This window comes from Notolepis coatsorum (genome assembly GCF_963971535.1).
Source record: "Notolepis coatsorum genome assembly, chromosome: 4".
NCBI lineage: Eukaryota > Metazoa > Chordata > Actinopteri > Aulopiformes > Paralepididae > Notolepis > Notolepis coatsorum.
Window position 1 is genome coordinate 32,471,894 of NC_140168.1, and position 21,231 is coordinate 32,493,124.

General features: G+C 44.9%; 1 protein-coding gene across 3 annotated transcripts in view; it reads right to left on the reverse strand.

Moving 5' to 3' along the window:
- The window catches only part of LOC311227441 (triple functional domain protein), a 219,954-nt gene that overhangs the window by 96,057 nt on the left and 102,666 nt on the right, over positions 1-21,231 (reverse strand). For all 3 annotated transcript variants that reach the window (XM_084313084.1, XM_084313083.1, XM_084313082.1), the window contains exons 3-7: positions 15,286-15,360; positions 8,270-8,384; positions 4,793-4,985; positions 1,771-1,875; positions 529-725 (exon numbers count right to left, since the gene is read on the reverse strand). In XM_084313084.1, the coding sequence (XP_084169210.1) occupies positions 529-725; positions 1,771-1,875; positions 4,793-4,985; positions 8,270-8,384; positions 15,286-15,340 (665 nt within the window). In that variant the 5' untranslated portion in view covers positions 15,341-15,360. The remainder of the gene's footprint in view (positions 1-528; positions 726-1,770; positions 1,876-4,792; positions 4,986-8,269; positions 8,385-15,285; positions 15,361-21,231) is intronic.

A 21,231-nucleotide genomic window follows, 5' to 3' on the forward strand; every position in this document is an offset into this window, starting at 1 on the left:
GGCCGACAGTTGGGCAACGCACGCAACGCCCACCAGGAAGGGAATTGGCATAACGAAAAATACAGAAAAGCCCAAAAATAGAATAAATAATTTATTTTTAATGTATAAAATAATCGGTTAACAACAAGTATTTAAATGTCCATCATTGTCTATTGAAATCGTATATTCAGTATGAAGTTACACCTACTGAACAACACAAGAGGGTGATGCTACACAGCTCTCTGGGCACCCGTTTACAACACGCCATAGGGCAACCTAAGCAGTAATTGCATTTCTTTTTTTTTTGGAGGGGGATCAAGCCAGCAACAGTCCAGTCACCACACTCCACTTCTCGAACCTCTAGGCTACTGCTGCCCTACATCATCATCAGTCTCTGTCCCCGTGGTATAATCATCCAAATTCCAATACAGCCAATGCACTATCAGCATGTGTGTGATTTGCAGACCAATCCACTCCACAGCAGTACTTCACAGTGTGTGTGCTTGAGTGTGTGTGTGTGTGTGTGCTTGTGCGTATGCGTATGCGTACCTCTGTCCCTCTGCGTCTAGCTCCTCTATAGGGGCTTTGATGACCTTCTTCTTGAGCGCGGCGTGCTCCTCGATCATCCGCCGGGCGCCGTCCAGGTCCTGGGGAAAGTCTTTCCTCGCCACCGTCTCCTGCATCTCCTCCAGGCGGGACAGCATCTGCCCCGCATGGCCCGAGAACTCCTCGAAGGCCACCCGCACCTGGGAGGGGCAGAGACACGCGCGTCCAGTTGGCGTCTATTCTTTTACCAACGGATTTCCAGTTCCGCGTTCTGCGATCTGATTGGCCACTGACGTTTCTGGTGCGATCTGATTGGCCACTGACGTTTCTGGTCATGTGACATGTGCGCCCAATCGCGTGACGCGCCCATTTCCGCCTCGAACAGCCTGCAAACGACCTAACGCCTAGTTTATCACTGGTTAAGCTTAGGCGACTCTTTCGATGTTGGTTAAGGTTAGAGTTTGGAATCAGGGCTGGTGTTCAATCGCCCTGCTCTAAGACAAACTCTAACCTTAACCAACTTCAAAAGAGTGCCTAAGCTTAACCGGTGGCAGAACTTGCCATCACACGATTGGTGCGACCAGAAACGTCAGTGGCCAATCAGAGCGCAGAACGCGGAACTGGAAATCCGTTGGTAAAAGTATTCAGGCGTCCAGTTGAGGTAACGGGGAGCGCAGAAAACTAAATCTACACAGTTATGTCTTACAGTAGATGGCGCAGTTCTGTAGTAACACACGACTCTCATACCACAACATCTCTCTCCCTCTCTCTCACCCTCTCTCTCCCTTCCTCTCTCCCCCCCCCCCCTTTGAGCAGTGAAGGTTATAAAATCCGCTCGCTGCTCTCCAACGTTTCTACTTTTAAAATCTGTTCACGTCAACAAAAGGACAATAGGAGCGTTCCATCTCTCTCGCCCTCCCTTTTAATCAAGTTCTCCTCTCTCCATCTTTTCTTTTCACCATTTTCATCTCAGCTTCCATCGCTCTCCCCGCAGCTCAGTGGGAATTAATTATCTCCACCAGGTGGCAGCCTGGGAGGGGGGACCGTGCGTTTTGGTTGTGTGTGTGAGATTTTTCTCATCTATTTTTGTGTTTTCTATCTGTATTCTATCCGTTTTCTTTTCCTGTTTATTGTTTGACATTTTTTTAATCTTTTGCCAACGTCTCTTTTGGGGCAAAAAAGATGTTTCACCTCTGTGGGACTCAATAATTTTTTTTTATAAAAGACAAGACTTTGAGTTCCTACCTCTATCCACTCCTCGTGGTTGTAGCCCAGACTGCCGTCGAAGTCGGCCGTCAGCTGGGAGGGGTCCACCACCTTGGTCAGGCCCTCTAGCGACACCATGGTGGTCTGTGAGAGGGTTGAGAAGAACCATTATATAATACAAAAAAACAAACATCAACAGCCTTCAGTCGTACGCTACTAAGAGTTGGATATGTTTGTGTTTGTTATCTGCAGCAATGGCCTGGGCTGGAAAGGTCTCGGCTGGACGGGAAGAGGCAAGGCACGCACACACACACGCACGCACACATACAAAGCAGCGTGGAGCCTCAATTTTGAGTCATGATCCACAGCTTACAGATGCTGTAATTGGTATTTCTTTCAATTAAAATAGGTGTTAAATAGCTCTACATTCCAACAGCTATCACTGATGGTGTTCGGTCAGTAACATGGGTCTCCCAGTCCCTCCGCTCTGCAGTAAACAGAAAATAAATGTTCTGGTATCCCGTTCCCACTTTATCCAATGAATCAGGAGACATTTCTCCTCATCAGATTCTCTCCCGTCTTCTTTCCTCTTTCCTCTACCTCAGAGAAGGTTCCATCTCTTGAACTAAGCGGGGAAATTCCTCCCTTCAAATTCGGTTTTACCTCAGAAATGACTCCCCTCAAATTCAGTTCAATCAGGTGAATTCCATAAGACATTAAGGAGATACAGGATTGTCTTCCCGTTTTGCTTTAGTGCTTCACATTTCTGATAACGTGCTTATGCCACCTCCACCCCCCCCCCCCCACAACACACAGCCAGAGACACAGATGGAAGGAGCAGCAGAGAGAGAGAGAGAGAGAGAGAGAGAGAGAGAGAGAGAGAGAGAGAGAGAGAGAGAGAGAGCGAGAGAGAGAGAGAGAGAGAGAAATGGATGGACAAACCAAAAAGGAGTGTCAAAAAGAGATAAAGTGAAAGGGAACAAGAGAGTGAATGAAGGAAAGAGAGAGAGAGAGAGAGAGAAATGGAGTGAGGTATTTGTGTGGGCTCTGCAATGTGTAGGGAGACCATTGCCATTGTTGTCGTTATAAAAGATTGTAAAATATTGACATGGTTACTGCTGCTGTCTTTGTTGAAGCTAATGGATTTGTAATGTTGAGGACAATAAAGAAGGAGGATGTTTCAGGGCCAGCGGTCAGGACGGCTTCTCTCTCTCTCTCCATCTCCCTCTCTCCCCCCTTTGAGCCGTCAAGGTTAGAATCCGCTCGCTGCTCTCCAACGTTTCTACTTTTAAAATCCGTCCACGTCAACAGCAGGACAAGAGGAGCGTTCCATCTCTCCATGGCATGTTTCCAACGAATTTAACAAAGCAAATCCCACCACTGCTTTTATTTCCACAGAGCAAGGCGAAAGCCACACACACACACACACACACACACACACACACACACACACACACACACACACACACACACACACACACACACACACACACACACACACACACACACACACACACACACACACACACACACACACACACACACACACACACACACACACACACACACACACACACACACACACACACACACACACACACACACACAGTTGATCCTGCTGTGTTCACTGTGGGAGCAGTGGGGCATTTGATTTGGAATGGAAACTTTTGCCTGACAGACGGGCAGAAAGTCACTGTGATAAATAAATGAACAGCTCACACTGCAGGGCTCCATCCTCTTTACGTTTATCGCACCCAGCTAGTGTATCGTTTCCAGCCACACCTGCACTTCATCAACTAATTAGGCCGACGGAAGGACAGGTGTTTGCTGGAAAACGTTACGCTAGCCGGGTGCGATAAACATGCCAAGATCGGAGGTGTTTGGTTATTTATTAATCTGTGGATTTTCAGCGCCTGCCCTCCTTGGTCGGGATGTGCGTTTGCACACTTCTACTTGGAATGTCACTCAAACACACATCTAATCAGTGAAATAGCAGTCCTGGCCAAAATCCCATATCTGATTCAGCTAAACAGCACTGTGTGCTAACTCCCAAACACGCGAGCGCACGCACACACACACACACAGTGGCAGGGCAGGTGGCATTTAATTGGTTCCTGCCCTGTGGCATCTGGCCTCCCATTCCAGCAACCAATCAATATGATGTCATCGCAGCCAATATCAATATCACCATGTGCCCTGTGTGTGTGTGTGTGTGTGGGGGGGGCTGTGTGTGTGTCTATGTGTGACTGTGTGTTTGTGCGAGATCGAAACCCAATCAATTCCACAGCAGTGTTTTATGGTGTACGTGTGTGTGTGTGTGTATGTGTGTGTGTGTGTGAGTGTGTGTGTGAGTGTGCGTGTGTGTGTGTGTGTGTGTACATGCATGCGTGTGTTCCATGTGTTCCGACACATGACTAAGAGGCTAATAATAAAGACTTTTTTCCATCCAAACTCACAGAGACAGATTAGAACGACATGGCTGTGAAACAGGCTTTGAGAAACATTGCAGAACACTAGGGGTTTTCTTCTTTTTCCACTAAGACCGTTTAGCAGATTACATGCCGTATGGAAAAGAGAACGTGGCTCATGAAACCTTCACCAAAGGCAGGAATGTCGACGGTTTAGAAACCTCACTAGGAATTATCAAAACTATACTCGTTTCATATAAATACTGATGATTACAACCAGTTCTACAACCAGTGTCAACTCCTGGGACGGAGCGCGCATGCTAGCCGTCCTTGGAAATTGTATTTAGTTATTTATGCATCTTCTCTCATGACTGACATGCTAGCATCTTGCTACTGCATTCTACAGTATTCGAGGGTTATGTATCCGAGACAGAAGACTGCCGACAGCAGGTAGTGGTTGTTATAGGTTCTTGATAACAAGATATATTTTGAGATGTATACTTGGGAGTAAAAAAAAAGTTACCTTTAACAAAAAAACGTCCAACTCAAGTGAGAAATAAAACAAGATACATTCTAATTCAGCTTTCTTCTCGATACTCTCGACTCAAACGGAACCTCCCTCTTCTCTCCGCTCGACGCGGATGATCGCTCACCTCGAACTCGAACTTGGAGCTGCCGAAGTTGGTCCTCTGTTTCTGCCAGAAGTTGTCCGGCTTGATGATGAGGGCGACGTGGATGCAGGAGGGGAACGACTCCTGCAGGATCTTCAGCAGTGGCTTGATGCTGTCCCACTTAGAACCTCGCATGTCAACAATGACCGTGAAGCCATGGCGACACACCTCCTCGCTGCGGGGGGAGGGGGGGGGGGAGAGAAGAGAGAGAGGAGATAGAGAGAGATGGAGGAGAGAGAGAGAGGGATGTGAGAGAAAGAGGGAGGGATGAGATAGAGATGAGAGAGGGAGGGATGGGAGGGATGAGAGAGATTAGAGAGGGGGAGGGATGGATGATAGGGAGGAATGAGATAGAGTGAGGAGAGAGAGAAAGAGGGAGGGATGTGAGAGAAAGAGGGAGGGATGTGATAAAGAGAGATAAAGAGGGAGGGATGAGAGAGATTAGAGAGGGATGGATGAGAGGGATAGGGATGGATGAGATAGGGATGGATGAGAGGTAGAGAAAGAGGGAGGGATGAGAGAAGGTGATGAGGACACAGTGGAAGAGACGGGTGAAAGAGAAAGAGAGAGAGAGAGAGAGAGAGAGAGAGAGAGAGATCGAGAGGGATGTAAACAAGGTGGGAGGAGAGAGTAGGAGGGATAGAGAGAGGGAGCGGAGAATATAATCCAGAGAGAGAGAGGGAGGAGTGGATAAGGTATAGTGAGGTAGAGAGAATGAGAAGGAGGGAGGAAGAGAAAGCGAATCATAACAAACCGTGAGGTGACGCATTTTCTATACCATGAGCAGCCTACGCAGCAAGCACCCCCCAACACCCACACAGAGACGCACATACACACAGTCAGAGACGCACATACACACAGTCAGAAACACACATACACACACAGTCAGAAACACACATACACACAGTCAGACGCACATACACACAGTCAGAAACACATACACAGTCAGAAACACACACACAGTCGGAGACGCACATACACACACACACAGTCAGAGACGCACATACACACACAGTCAGAAACACACATAGTCAGACGCACATACACACACAGTCAAGAGACACACATACACACAGTCAGAGATGCACATACACACACAAACGCACCAATGACGAGATGACTCACAGAAAATGGCCAAATCAGCATAAATACTCTTCAATAACACAGCCTGCCTAATATGTTGATCCCTTCTCACGGAGATGCTCTTCAATAACACAGCCTGTCTATGTTGATCCCTTCTCACGGAGATGCTCTTCAATAACACAGCCTGTCTATGTTGATCCCTTCTCACGGAGATGCTCTTCAATAACACAGCCTGTCTATGTTGATCCCTTCTCACGGAGATGCTCTTCAATAACACAGCCTGTCTATGTTGATCCCTTCTCACGGAGATGCTCTTCAATAACACAGCCTGTCTATGTTGATCCCTTCTCACGGAGATGCTCTTCAATAACACAGCCTGTCTGTTGATCCCTTCTCACGGAGATGCTCTTCAATAACACAGCCTGTCTATGTTGATCCCTTCTCACGGAGATGCTCTTCAATAACACAGCCTGTCTATGTTGATCCCTTCTCACGGAGATGCTCTTCAATAACACAGCCTGTCTATGTTGATCCCTTCTCACGGAGATGCTCTTCAATAACACAGCCTGTCTATGTTGATCCCTTCTCACAGAGATTATCACGGTATTTACCCCGCTGCATCACAGATCTCTCTCGCACACGCACACACATGCTCCGCCAAGCACACATACATATGCATCGTGACTCAAATTACTATTACCTCCGTCACTGCACGAGTTCCTCTCTTCCGCGCAGCCCCAAAGAAAACAGTTCTTCAATCTCTCTCGTGTTTACACCGGCTCCTATTCCGTTAACCTTCGCACAGATTTCCATTTGATTCCATTGAGTTATTTCTATCCTTTTCCAAATAACCCCCCACACCCCTTCTCTCTGGTTCCCTCAGCTGTCAGGAGGTGCGTCCACCAGGGGGGGGGGGGGGGGGGGTTATAATTATATGCAGATGTTGCTTTCCCCAAAATAGAACGACACCTCTGGTCGCCCTCGACAAACAGGAACAGAGATGGCGAGTGCACACACAAACGCAACGACAGACTTTTACTGAGCCAGGGAAGAGGAAACGCGCATTCCGAAGGGCACGTTTTGTTACAACAACAACAACAAAAAATTATCGGGATGCAATACTGAGATGAGCGACAAAGCCGTTTTTTAAATATCCAAATCGGAGATAAGAGATCAAGTATTCGAGAGAGAGAGAGATGACTGAAAAACAAAGAAAGATTCATACCAGACCCAGATAACCAGTGTGAAAGCGGAGAGGAGTGACAGATTAAGAGAAAACAGATAGAGAGATGGATTAAGAGATAAAGAAGTGAGAAAGATAGATAGATAGCTCAAGGAGATGGAGATCTTACCTCTCGAGAGGTGAGGAGGAGGAGAGCGAAACGCTCAGAGCTACTCATCCATATCAGCCACAACAACTATACTGCACTGCCTCTACTGCGACACTTTGTTTTGCTTTGACACACACACTCCCTCTCGCTCTCCCTCTCTCTCACACACCCCCACAAACACTCCCGCCTGCCCTCCCTCTCTCTCTCTCTCTTTCTCCCTCTCTCACACACCCCCACAAACACACACCTCCCTCCCTGCGCTCCCTCCCTCCCTCCCTCTCTCTCTTTTAATCCGTCTCTCTGTCCTGAACCCTCCCTCGTTCCGTTTCCTCTCGCTCCCTCACTTGGTGTCTCTCTCTCTCTCTATCCCTCCCTCTCCCAGCTTTTAGTTCAAGGCTTCTCTTCCTCGCTCTCCCTCTTCTGTGACGAGTGTGGAGGAAGGGCATTTGGCAGCAGAGAAGCTGCAGCAGGTTTTCTGGACCACAATATCTCTCTCCGTCTCTCTTTCTCTCCTCATCCCTCTCTCCCCCTGTAGTCCATGTTCCCCACCCACCCCCCCCAGATCCCTCTCCCCACCCCACCCCACGGCTCACATGTGTGGTTGGATGGTTGGTGGTGGCTGGTCTCCTACTTGCCCTGGCTGGCTGTGTGGTTAAATGGTTCATCATCTGCTAGTCTCTGCTAATCCCCTCCTCTGACAAGAGACCAGATGACTATAGAATCTATATTTGTCAAACATGCGTATAAAAAATACAAACACACTGCACTGACGATAGCAGCAACAACAGATGACATGGTGAGATCATTCAATATGACACACACAACACACACACACAGCTACCCACACTGGAATGCCAGTGTTGTCAGAGTGCATGCACACGCACACACACTCTCTCTCTCTCTCTCTCTCTCTCTCACACACACACACCACAGCGCAAACAGAGCTACCCACCTGGGAATGTCTGCGATGCCAGTGTATGCACAAACAAACACACACCCCAACACACCGTCCCACACACACACACACAAGCACCCTGCTACTCACCTGGGGATGCCAGCCAGGTACGCTATGAGTCTTCTCAGGTCCTCTTGTCGTATTCTGTCATGATTGCTACGTGACGGAAAAGTTAATACTGGACCCCCGCGCCTGTCTCTGCCACCTGGAGAGAGACACACACACACACACACACACACACACACACACCAAGATCAGAATACAATCATAAATTATTAAACAGATTTCCTGAATACATAGTTGGACCTAAGTCACAATAATGCAGTAAGAAGAACCATTATTTAACATGTAAACCAGTAACGAAACCACTATTTAACATGGAAACCAGTAATGAAACTACTATTTAACATGGAAACCAGTAATGAAACCACTATTTAACATGTAAACCAGTAATGAAACCACTAGTATCTATAACATGGAAACCAGTAATGAAACCACTATTTAACATGGAAACCAGTAATGAAACCACTATTTAACATGGAAACCAGTAATGAAACCACTATTTAACATGGAAACCAGTAATGAAACCACTAGTATCTAACATGGAAACCAGTAATGAAACCACTATTTAACATGGAAACCAGTAATGAAACCACTATCTAACATGGAAACCAGTAATGAAACCACTATCTAACATGGAAACCAGTAATGAAACCACTATCTAACATGGACACCAGTAAAGGAACCACTATCTAACATGAAAACCAGTAATGAAACCACAATTTAACATGGAAACCAGTAATGAACCCACTATTTAAAATGGAAACCAGTAAAGAAACCACTATCCAACATGGAAACCAGTAATGAAACCACTATTTAACATGGAAACCAGTAATGGAACCACTATTTAACATGGAAACCAGTAAAGAAACCACTATCTAACATGGAAACCAGTAATGTAACCACTATTTCACATGGAAACCAGTAATGAAACCACTATTTCACATGGAAACCAGTAATGGAACCACTATTTAACATGGAAACCAGTAATGGAACCACTATTTAACATGGAGACCAGTAGCCTATAAACAAGAGGCTCATTGAAATTCAGTGTGAGATTATCAGTGTATTTTAGATCAGCTACACTCAGCTATGAGGCAGTATTTTCTGTCTGAAGAGTCAGTTATTATATCCTCCTTTTTTCATAATCCCCTCTTCTCTACCTCCTCTTCCTCCATTTCAAAGACAAATAATTGGCCAAAAGACTACTATGGGATAAGGCTTCGACAGTAAGTCATCTCCATGGGCCCTCTCTCTCTTCCTCTGAATTCAATGTGTTTTACTGCCATGAATGTTTACAAAGAGAAAATACTGCCAAAGCATTCTGCAATACAATATACAATATAAATTCTCTCAGTGTGTGTGTGTGTGTGTGCTTGTTTCAGTAATTCTACAAAAAGATGATCTGTGTTGTTGTGTATTCAGTTCGCATACCGATTTATTTATTTATTTTTCTTAGTCTCAAAAGATGAATTCATGAATAGATCAACGGAACAAGGATGGAAACGTCCAATCCACAAAGGATTAGTACATACAGTATGGTATGATGTTCAAATGAGGATATTATCTAATGAGTATCTAACTCCAAAGTAGGGATGAAACGGTTACCGGTTTTAATGATCAATTATGTCAACGTTCAAATTTGAATTGATCATTAAAACCGTGTTTGATTAGCGCTCTTTGGAAACACTGCATGGTAAATACCATCTAGAGTCTGTTGCTGAACTGAACTGAACGTCTCTGCTTGATGCTCAGTTCAGCAACAGTCTCCCAGAGACCTTGTATACATGTCAGAATCAGAAAGGTCTTTATTGCCAAGTAGTTTTCACGTACAAGGAATTAGATTTGGTAGTTTTCGGTCCGACATTAACGGGACAGACAATAACGGACAGATGATAAAATAAAAAGGTGGAATAACATAAAATGGGATATAAACTAAATGAAATACTAAGCACAATAGAATATAGTATAATTATAAAGTAAACAGTGTACGAGCGTGTGAAGATATCTTGATGAAATGTGTGTACAATGCCGGATCATGTGTGAACCTTCTCTTTTCTCTCTTTAGTCAAAATGTAAATGTAAATGTAAATAATGTAATCTGAAACGTTTAGCATGAAAGTTAAGTGTTTATCTTGTTCGATGTTCGACAGCACACCGTTATATTACATCTATACTCGGAAGCGTTTACTACCAAACATGTTCCTCTCAATTCAAGTTTCAAGTTTTGTTGTATTTCACTGGCTCCCTGCTAAGTATAGGCTTGAATTTTTTAGATCCGTCTCCTCACTTACAAAGCCCTCCACTCCCTAGCACCTGCCTACATCTACAACCTCCTTCAACACCACACTCCCTCCCGATCACTCCGCTCATCCAATTCAGCGCTCCTGATAGGGATGGGAATCGAGACCCGGAACCGGTTGGGAACCGGTTCCTCAGGGCTCTACGCTAACCTTTTTCACTAGGGGCACAGGTGCTCCTAAATGAAAAAAGTTAGGAGCACACAAAGAAATTTAGGAGCACCCAAAAATATTTAGGAGCACAGTGAAAATATTTCAAGTAAAAGAGTTTTTTTTTTAATAAATGTATATTTGTACTGTGCGTGCATGTGTGTAAATTAGCTCTTGCTACAACCCTGCATGTTTACATTTTGTATTTTGTACTTGATGTTCATTAACATGTGCTGTCCCTATCAAATAAACTATCAAATCAAACTACTGCTACAAAAGTAACAGTCACTTAACTTTAGCTTTTGCCCCTTTTATGCATACAATGCCTATGTTTTGGCTGTGTTTCTCTTCTAGAGAAATAATCCTTTCAGGGTTGCCTATTGAAATACTGTACACCTCCAGTACAGAAACATTGTTTATGAGTTTGCGTGTCAGGTAGACCATTGATTGACAGTCGAGTCTGCCAATTACGTCACACCGCTTGCACTCCAGCCGTCCGGCGCTGCAGCTGGACCCTAACCTCGTTCCCAGCTTTATCTCGAGAGATAAAAGCTGGACCCTATTGCCCACCTCTGCTGTTCATAACGCTAGCCAAGTTAGCTGTACACACATACACAGTGGGCCAGTTACTTTGGTGTAGGGGTGTAACAATGCATCGATCCTAAGGGGAAAATTCAACTGCATCGATTTGAAAATGTTAGAATCGATTATGGCAATTTGAATGTGTACACAGTGTTATGTTGTTATCATGTCCATTACAGTCAACACAACGGCATACGCTACTGCATCAACGCTATGATTAACAAAGCAAGGCATTCGTTTTGTTGCATTAACGTTATATTACTATTGCTATCGCTAAATCTAGGTGTTCTAAAATATATTGCTATTGGTAAGACTAGAAGTTACATGTCTCGGGGAAACTCTCGCATATCGCAATGGTGGCGTTTCAGGAAGTAAACAAGCCAAATGAGAGCTTCCGATTGGTCATTTGCTTTCTTTCTCATGAAACCAGGCATGTCACTCTACTGTGATTGGACCGTTGGCTTGAGTGCAATGTGGGACTTGTAGTTTTTTAACGATCTCGCAGCGGAGGAAAAAAAAAGACGAGAGAGGCTATAATCTGTATTCGCACAGCGTGCGCGTAATTGATTTTTACGGTTCGCACCAGACCACGTGAGCGGATCGGCCGAGAAATCCGCTCTTCGCTCTTTAAAGCTTGGTCCGCTCCGCTAATCGCTCATGTTGACCCCGCCCCCAAGTCGCTCTCCGCTCGCTCCCCACTCACCTTGAATCGAGCGCTCCCCGCTCCCCGCGCCAGATCGCTCGCCAGTTTTTCTTTTTCTTTTTTGGAGCATGGTGTAAATGAGCTCAAACTACAACAGTCTACACCCCCTGGGCCCCTTAACAATTGTTTGTATTGAGCCGCATTGTAATTGTAGCCATTCTGCAATGTTAAATAACGTTGTTTATCCATTCACTAGTTCTATTAAGCGATGATAGGCTAGCCGAGCCACAATGCTATGGTCGCTGCCATTAACGTTAGCATGTAAGCTAACGTCAACAACAATGGCGTCGATACCTTTTCTAACAGGAGAGTGAGTGTGGGCGTCATAGATATCTATGGTGGGCGTCTCTACAGTGACGAAGCCTGAACCCTTCTCATTGGTTGAAAATGGCCTTCATGTTTGTACATCGCCATCTGTTGCTTTGACATTGTACTGCATGTATATATTACATCAACAGTGTTAAACCACTGTGAGCGGCCTGGAGTGGATTGGAGCGGAGGAGAACTCTCGCTCCGGACGTCGCGCCGACTCATTTTAAAACCCACTCCTCGCTCACGTCAAAACCGGCCGCTCCGCGCCCCGCGCCGCTCACGCTCCGATCCGCTCACATGCACTGGTTCGCACACAAATATTTTAGGGGCATATGCGAGCAATTTGGTCGCACTGTAGAGCCCTGTTCCTAATTGTCCAATTCCTGGAATCGCATGCCTTTGTGACTATCGATTCCTCTTATCGATGCCATGTTTTTCTGACAGTTGCGCATTTTAAAACAATAACGTTAGCGCTATGCATGCAGCCATAGCAGACTATTTGATTCCTTGACTAGGAAAACCTAAATGAAAACGAATACTTTCACTGTATAAATATTCTCCCATTTTAGATGATCACAATAGGGCGGCTAGGTGGTGCAGTGGGCAAAGCGCTCACCACCAATGCAGGAGACGCTGGGTTCGAGCCCAGCTCTCCGCATTGCTATCAGCTTGGCTGGTCGTTCATACTAATACAATTGGTAGTATTAGGGGGTGGGAAGCTGATGGGTGGGGATCGGACGTTGTGGACAGTGAGTCCTACAGGTCGGTTGGTGCGCCTGCGCAGCAGAATCAGGAAGCGACGGGGGCGGCGTGCCCTCCAAACGCAGACCCCCCGACGCTGAGAGATTGCGCTGTGCAGGTGAAAAGATGCGACTGCTGCTTCCTCGAGTACCGGAGGGGACACGTGATGTAAGGCTTAGTCCACATTGCAGCCGGCTTGTGGGAGGCGTAGTCTAACAACGTTCGAGACAGGGGAGGGTAGAATTGGACGAAAAAAATGGGAGAAAAAGTAGATTAAAAAAAAAGATGATCACAATAGACTGAGGCTGCAGCTAGTGGTTCTCGCGCACCTCAGGGAAATCCTTTCACGCTAGCACAGCGGGGTAAACTGACTCAGGAAAAGGTGAACGAGTGTCACCGTGACTCACCGAGCAGTCACTAAATTTGTAAGGGCTTTGAAGATTTGAAGATCAAGTAAAGTGGGCAGAGTTTGAGATAGTTTCAATAGCTCCGTGTCGGGGACGAGGTTAAGCTAGGTAGACGAATCAGTGTCACTTGGAAGGGGATGAACCAATCAACAACTCCATCCTTTGCGACGCCCCTCTCATAAACCGGTCAGACTGGACACTTTCAGACTGAATAATGATGTGAAACAAAATGCAATCAGACCAGATGCATCCATCTATGTGAGATTCTCTGACTCATAGCCCTCCTCATCACCACCACCATCATCACCGCCATGGCAGACTGTTCCTGACCTTGGCAGCGCCCACAAGGAGAACAGAACAACGAGAACAGGACGTGCAAGCACAGCACCTGTGTTGTACAGTACTCTCTCTCTCTGACAATTTGGACACTCGCACCATGTTCCAGTTCATCCGTTACTCCTTCTGTTAATAGACCTTTGAGAGGGTTTCTAAAAGGACACACACATGCAGACAGACACAATGACGTGCGTGCGCGCACACACACACACACACACACACACACACACACACACACACACACAAGGGAGCTGAATAATGTTTTTCCTACTCTGTATAAATATCAGAGCTGAATGGTTTTGACTGTAACATGAGTGGTTTAAGCCTCTGGTTTTAACCTCTGGTGAGTGTTTTTTGGCTCAGCTGTGGTTGTTTTTGGTCAGGCATGGTTTGAGCTACCCAGGGGTCCTGAGGCGTCTAGAGCTGTGCTTCCCTTTGTGTTATGTAGCGCTGGTGTCCCTGACTGAACAATGGCTGGATGTGTGTGTGTGTGTGTGTGTGTGTGTGTGTGTGTGTGTGTGTGTGTGTGTGTGTGTGTTGTGTGTTTACACGTGCATTGAGACAGGAGGTCAAAGGTTGAGAGTCTGGGCCTTGGTCTGACCTCTGAAAGAAACGATGGCTTATTAAGCCCAGTGTGTGTGTGTGTGTGTGTGTGTGTGTGTGTGTGTGTAGGTGTGTGTGTGTGTGTGTGTGTATGTGTGTGTGTAAGAGATATAAGGAGATGGAGGGAGAGAGAGGGGGAGGGGTAAAGAGAGACAGAGGTAGATCAAGAGAGAGAGAGGCATAAATAGAGACAGAGAGGGATAAAAACAGAGGAGATGGAGAGAGAGACATAAATAGAGACAGAGGAGAGAGAGAGAGAGAGACAGAGAGAGACAGAGAGGAGAGAGAAAGAGACAGAGAGAGAGGAGAAGGAGAGACAAGCAACTTAATACCTGCTAGCTTTTGGTGTATGAGGTTAAGCAGTGTCTGCATCATATTTCATTAACCTTGTCTATTGAGATCAGAAGGCTGTGTGTCAGGGTTCTGCTTGGGAGGCTGCACACACACATAATATACACGCACACACATCGCACACATATGGGCTAGATCCACAAAGAATGGATTGCACGGTGCTAGTTGCACCCTACTTACAATTCATTATGAATTGAAAATGGGGGACCCTGGTGTAAACAAGACGAAAGTATTTTTCTGGTCTGCATCCCCTTAACAATTGTGTGTATTGAGCCTTACTGTATTCTACCCATTCTGCAATCTGTTAATAAAATGTTCAATCAATCAAATTTGTTTAAGGGGATGCAGACCAGAGAAAGACTTTCGTCTCGTTTACACCAGGGTGGTCCCCCATTTTCAATTTATAATGATTTGTAAGTAGGGTGCAACTAGCACCGTGCAATCCATTCTTTGTGGATCTAGCCCATATTGTTTATATAGACACTCACACACTATCACGCACACAAACACATGTGCGCAAGCTTTCATACAAACACACGCACAAATGAAGGACACACTCACCTGACAAAAAGGCAACTTTTTCTTTGAGGATGGGCAACACCTCCATAGCTCTCATCTCTTCATTCCTACGGAAACCTGGAGGGGACAAAAAGAGAAAACTCATTAAAAAATTTCTCATTCTGCTCTGCACTCTTTACCCACTGGTCTGTGACAGGTTATTTGGGGCGCATCTTGTCCACTTTATAATCTCAAAATCCACGGTTTAGGAGACGAGATTTAGCCCCTTTTCAGACGCTCCCATCGCCAAGAGAAATACTGAGCACACACACAGAAATCTCCACTGGATTCTAATTAGTGCTTGACGGACGGACGGAACGCACGCGCGCACACACGCACACACACACGCACACACACAGATCTAAGTAGAGGCAGCAGCAGGCTGACAAGGTCATGGCAGGTTTAGGAGAAGGACCTATTGGTCTAACTCTATAAGATATACAGTACTGGAACATTAAGATCAATAGGCCTAGGCTATTGGTCTATCAGATATACAGTACTAGAACATTAAGATCAATAGGCATATTGGTCTATCAGATACAGTACTAGAACATTAAGATCAATAGACCTATTGGTCTATAAGATATACAGTACTGGAACATTAAGATCAATAGGCCTATTGGTCTATCACAGTGATTCCCAACCTGGGGTCCGCGGACCCCCTGGGGGTCCGCCAGGGGGCGCAGGGGGTCCGCCAGACCACAGATGATGAGTTTTTTTTTTGTATTCATTTTTTTCCCAGATAAATATTTAATTAGCATATTTTTATCATCAGAAGCATGAATAGTCTCTCCACTACAATAAAAAATAAAGATAAATAAATAAACATCTAGACATGATTTTTTTAACGTTAACAGTAGGCTACCGGGTAGCCGCTAAAACGCGAATCAGTTGACTATCACTTTCCGTAGCTAGCCTAGCACGCTAGTTAACTTTCTCGGCTCATCTGCAGTCAGCCGCCAGAGGCGAAAATGTGTGACAAACGAAAAGGAGATGACGGCAGCTCATCTGCAAAAAAAGTTAGGACCTACAGCAATCGCGAAAATTACATCACCATGGGCTTCACTGAGGGACCAGACAAACGACCTGAGTGTGTGATTTGTGGAGAAAAGTTGGCAAACTCGAGCCTGAAGCCCAGCAAGCTGAAGAGACATCAGGCGTCTAAGCACCCAGAAACCGTTGGGAAGGATCCGGACTTTTTTCGGAGGAAACTCAGGAAAGAACAGTCTCTCAAGGCGAACAAGCCCGTTGATGTTAGAGTAGCGTGGAGCAGGGGTGGCAGTGATTTACAGAAGGCTACCGAAGCCTCCTTTGAGTGTTCGCTTTTAATTGCAAAAGCAAAGAAACCGCACAATATTGGCGAGCAGCTCATCAAACCAGCCTGCATCAAAATGGTTTAGAAACTGTGCGGCCCACAGGTGGCGGATAAACTAAAATCAGTACCACTCTCGAACAATGTAGTGAAAGACTGAATTGATAAGATGTCAAGTGATTGCGAGCAGCAGCTGTCAGAAAAGCTTAGAAAGGGTCCATTTGCCATACAACTTGATGAAACTACAACTGTCGCAGACGAGGCTGTGCTCATCGTTTATGTGCAGTATATCGAAAATGAGGATCTGAAGCAGGACATTCTCATGTCAGTCAACCTTACTACCACCACTCGAGGTGAGGATATTTTTACTGCAGTGGATTCTTACTTCATTCAACATAAATGCAAACCGTTCACCATTAGGGCCTGATTTGAGAGGATGAATACAGGATTTGAATATTGGCCAACATTTTGAAATACATATGGTGCTAGATGAGATTTGTTGATTGAAGGCACAAGTCAAAGAAGCATAGTGGGTCTAATTATGATGCGTATGCCTGTGTATAAGCAGTTTGTTATTAAAATGAAAAAAAAAAGTATTTTATGGTATTTTATTAGGAGGGGGGTCCAGGAATTTCATCAGAGATGTTTGGGGGTCCCTGGGGGAAAAAAGGTTGGGAACCCCTGGTCTATCAGATACAGTACTGGAACATTAAGATCAATAGACCTTGGTCTATCAGATATACAGTACTGGAACATTAAAAGGTCCCCTCCATTCGGAAAAACGCTGACCATTTCAATTAAAAAACGCAAATCATTTAGCTAAATCCCAACACAGTATATCCTAGTGCAATATCCAAATTGCAGGACGGTGCGATATTTGATAAAGGGCAAATGTGAACCAAAACACCATTCTAAATGAGGTATTGTAGTGCCACAGTGATGCCCTGGCATACCATTCTAAATGAGGTATTGTAGCACCACAGTGATGCCCTGGCCTACCATTCTAAATGAGGTATTGTAGCGCCACAGTGATGCCCTGGCCTACCATTCTAAATGAGGTATTGTAGTGCCACAGTGATGCCCTGGCCTACATACTGTAAGACCAGAAAACATCTCATGTTTGGTACACCGGCCATGCAAAAATCACTTCATCATTGTAATACTTTTTTCAATGAAAATGAAAATAATTACGTAAAAAAGTACAATTCCCTCCGATATTGTGACTCATGTCAGACTTGAAATACTGGTCAAAAGAATCGCAAAATCCACCCCCTCCCCCCACCCCATATAATATACGGCTCTAATACAAATAACATTTGTGTAGCTCGGGTGGAGGTTCCTCTGGGTTCCTCCAGGGAAATCCTGCTCTACTGCATTAAATGAGTTTTTACATACAGGAGAGGCTGCGACCATAGAAATCTCTCAGTGAAACACGTGCAGTGGACAAAATGAGCCCATGCTGTGTTATAACTGGGGCTGTACCGAATGCTTCGAAGCTTCGATCATAATGTTGACATTGGAATTCGAAATCAACATTCGAATTTTTTATAATCTTTTTTTATTTTAATTTAATTCTTTTTTGTTGTTGTGTCTATTCAATCTGTTTAAACCAATGGGGGTTTGCTTCACAGTTGCAGTTAAAGATTAGGCTACACTAATATTATAATATTATACTATAAGACGTCACCATCACTTTCATACCAACCGTGGCCTTATTTAGAGCCATATGAAATCCGTTTTATTTTTTTCCAAATTCCATTAAATTTTTTTCCAAATTCCGTTTTAATATTTCAGAATTCTGTATTTTGCTTTGTACGCTCATTTTACCATCAGAAATAGTGTCTAATAAGTGGGAATGAATAAATGTCCACAATTTAATAAGATATAACATTTAATAGGGCTGTCTTAAATACTTCGAAGCTTCGTTCGATGGGCATGGGATTCGAATATGAAAATAAAATTCGATTATAAAAAAAAAATAAAGATTATATATATTTTTGCAAAATCAACTCTGCCTCTCTTTGTTAACTACAACAAGCAATGCTGTTTGTTATTTAAGATGAGGTCGGACTCGGCACTGACAGATTTGTGTTCATTGTGCTGCTTTTATAAACCCTCAAATGACGGCTTACAATATTTCATGAAAGCAAAGTGTTTTGTTTGTCTAAGATTTAAAAAGGTTTAAACTTTACAGCACTGACAAAGTTGAACAAAGTGCTGTACAAGTCCCACAACATAAAAAATAAATAAATAAAAAAATGTATAGTTGATTCCATTTTTATTGCTCAATTCCGTCCACGATTCCGTGATCGCGGATTCCATATGGCTCTACCCTTATTGGATTATTTACGTTGACGAAACTGAGTTATATTCATTAAAGAAAGTTGATTTAATAAAAGAAAAATACTAATTAATTAATCAGATTAATCACTTTATTCAAATTGAGGATTTAGTAAAAAAAATAATAATAATAGTTTGTTTTTATGAAGTGATTTTTTTTATAGACATTCGAAGCTTCGTTCGAATACTTCAATCAACCCCTGCTGTGTTATCACTAACACTGAGCCCCTGCTGTGAACACTAACACTGAGCCCCTGCTGTGTTATCACTAACACTGAACCCCTGCTGTGTTATCACTAACACTGAGCCCCTGCTGTGTTATCACTAACACTGAACCCCTGCTGTGTTATTACTAACACTGAGCCCCTGCTGTGAACACTAACACTGAGCCCCTGCTGTGTTATCACTAACTCTGAACGCCTGCTGTGTTATCACTAACACTGAGCCCCTGCTGTGTTATCACTAACTCTGAACCCCTGCTGTGTTATCACTAACACTGAGCCCCTGCTGTGTTATCACTAACACTGAACCCCTGCTGTGTTATCACTAACACTGAACCCCTGCTGTGTTATCACTAACACTGAACCCCTGCTGTGTTATCACTAACGCTGAACCCCTGCTGTGTTATTACTAACACTGAACCCCTGCTGTGTTATTACTAACACTGAGCCCCTGCTGTGTTATCACTAACACTGAACCCCTGCTGTGTTATCACTAACACTGAACCCCTGCTGTGTTATCACTAACACTGAACCCCTGCTGTGTTATTACTAACACTGAACCCTTGCTGTGTTATCACTAACACTGAACCCCTGCTGTGTTATTACTAACACTGTGCCGGAACCATTCTGTGTTATCACTAACACTGAGCTCCTGCTATGCTACCATTAACATGGGGCCACAAGGGATTGTAGAGGAGTGGAACCTCCTTCAAATAACCCTGATATACGCAACACCCCGCTCGGTGCCGCCATCGATCGCAGTTACAACAAAACACACACACACAGAGGAATGACAGAATGAGTGCAGGCAGAGGGACAGTACAGTGGTGTAGCTTGTAAGAGCGATGATGCTTCGTTAGACGACCATATCCCAGACTCCACACACGGTCTAGATAAAGACACAGGGAGCCACTCCACCCCCCAACCGCCCAAGAGAGACCCATTATCCCTCTATCTCTCCCTCCATCACCCCCTCATCCCCCTCCAACTGTCCTGCCTTCTCTCCTCTGGCCCTCTCTCGCTCTCTCTCTCCCCATCCCAATGGCTATAATCTCTAGCCATCTTTTTTCCTGTCTGGCTGTGTCAGTCCTTCCTGTCCGTCTGTCTCTCTACCTACCTCCCTCTCTCTCTATCTTTCAGCCCCCTCAGTCTTTCTGTGTGCCTGACCTTCTAGCCTCTCTCTCTCGGTCTCTCTCTCCTTCTCTCTACCTATGTCCATCTATCCATCCATCCATCTCTATCTAGTATACCTGACTATATCTATCTATATCCATCTGTTCTGCCTATTCCCCGTTGATCCGCCCTATCCTCCTTCAATCTCCCTCTCCCTCCCCTACTCTCTCTTTCTCTCTCTCTCTTTCTCTCTCTCAGCTATGGCTCTCCAGAGGACCATATTATGGCCTTTTTTAATGTCACACATAAACTACCTCTCCCCTCATCCCCACACACTAATCAATTTGGCCGCTTAGAGGCTATTCAGGACAACATATCCCCATTAGAGAGAGAGAGAGGGCAGAGAGAAGAGAGAGAATGCGTGCAAGAGAGAGAGAGAGAGAGAGAGAGAGAGAGAGAGAGAGAGAGAGAGAGAGAGGGAGATAGAATCACGATGATGTCATTCATCTGACTTGCTCTCCAACGCTAGCCTACAGCGCCTTGCAGCGGGGTGTAGTGGTGAGACACGTCACATGCTGGTGGACGGACACAGAGACACACACACTTCAATGCAAATGGTTACCAAGCACTACATAATGACTAAAGAGTAGGTATAAACCAGGCATATGCTTGTGTTAGAGCCTGAGGGTAGTTCTATCCGTATGATGTCATATCCGGAATTGTACGAGCAGACACACACACACACACACACACAACATACAACACACACCTCGGGGGCAGGTAGTATGTTGTACAGACCCTCCTCTCAAACAGGCGTATTTATGGCTGCACGCTAACGAGATGCTAATTCCTTCCACAACCCAAGGAGAATCAGGTCTCTCTATTTTTACTTCTTCTTCTCTCTCCCCCTCTCTCTTTATCTTCCCCTCCCTGAGGGCGGCATAAAACACGATTACTAGGGTG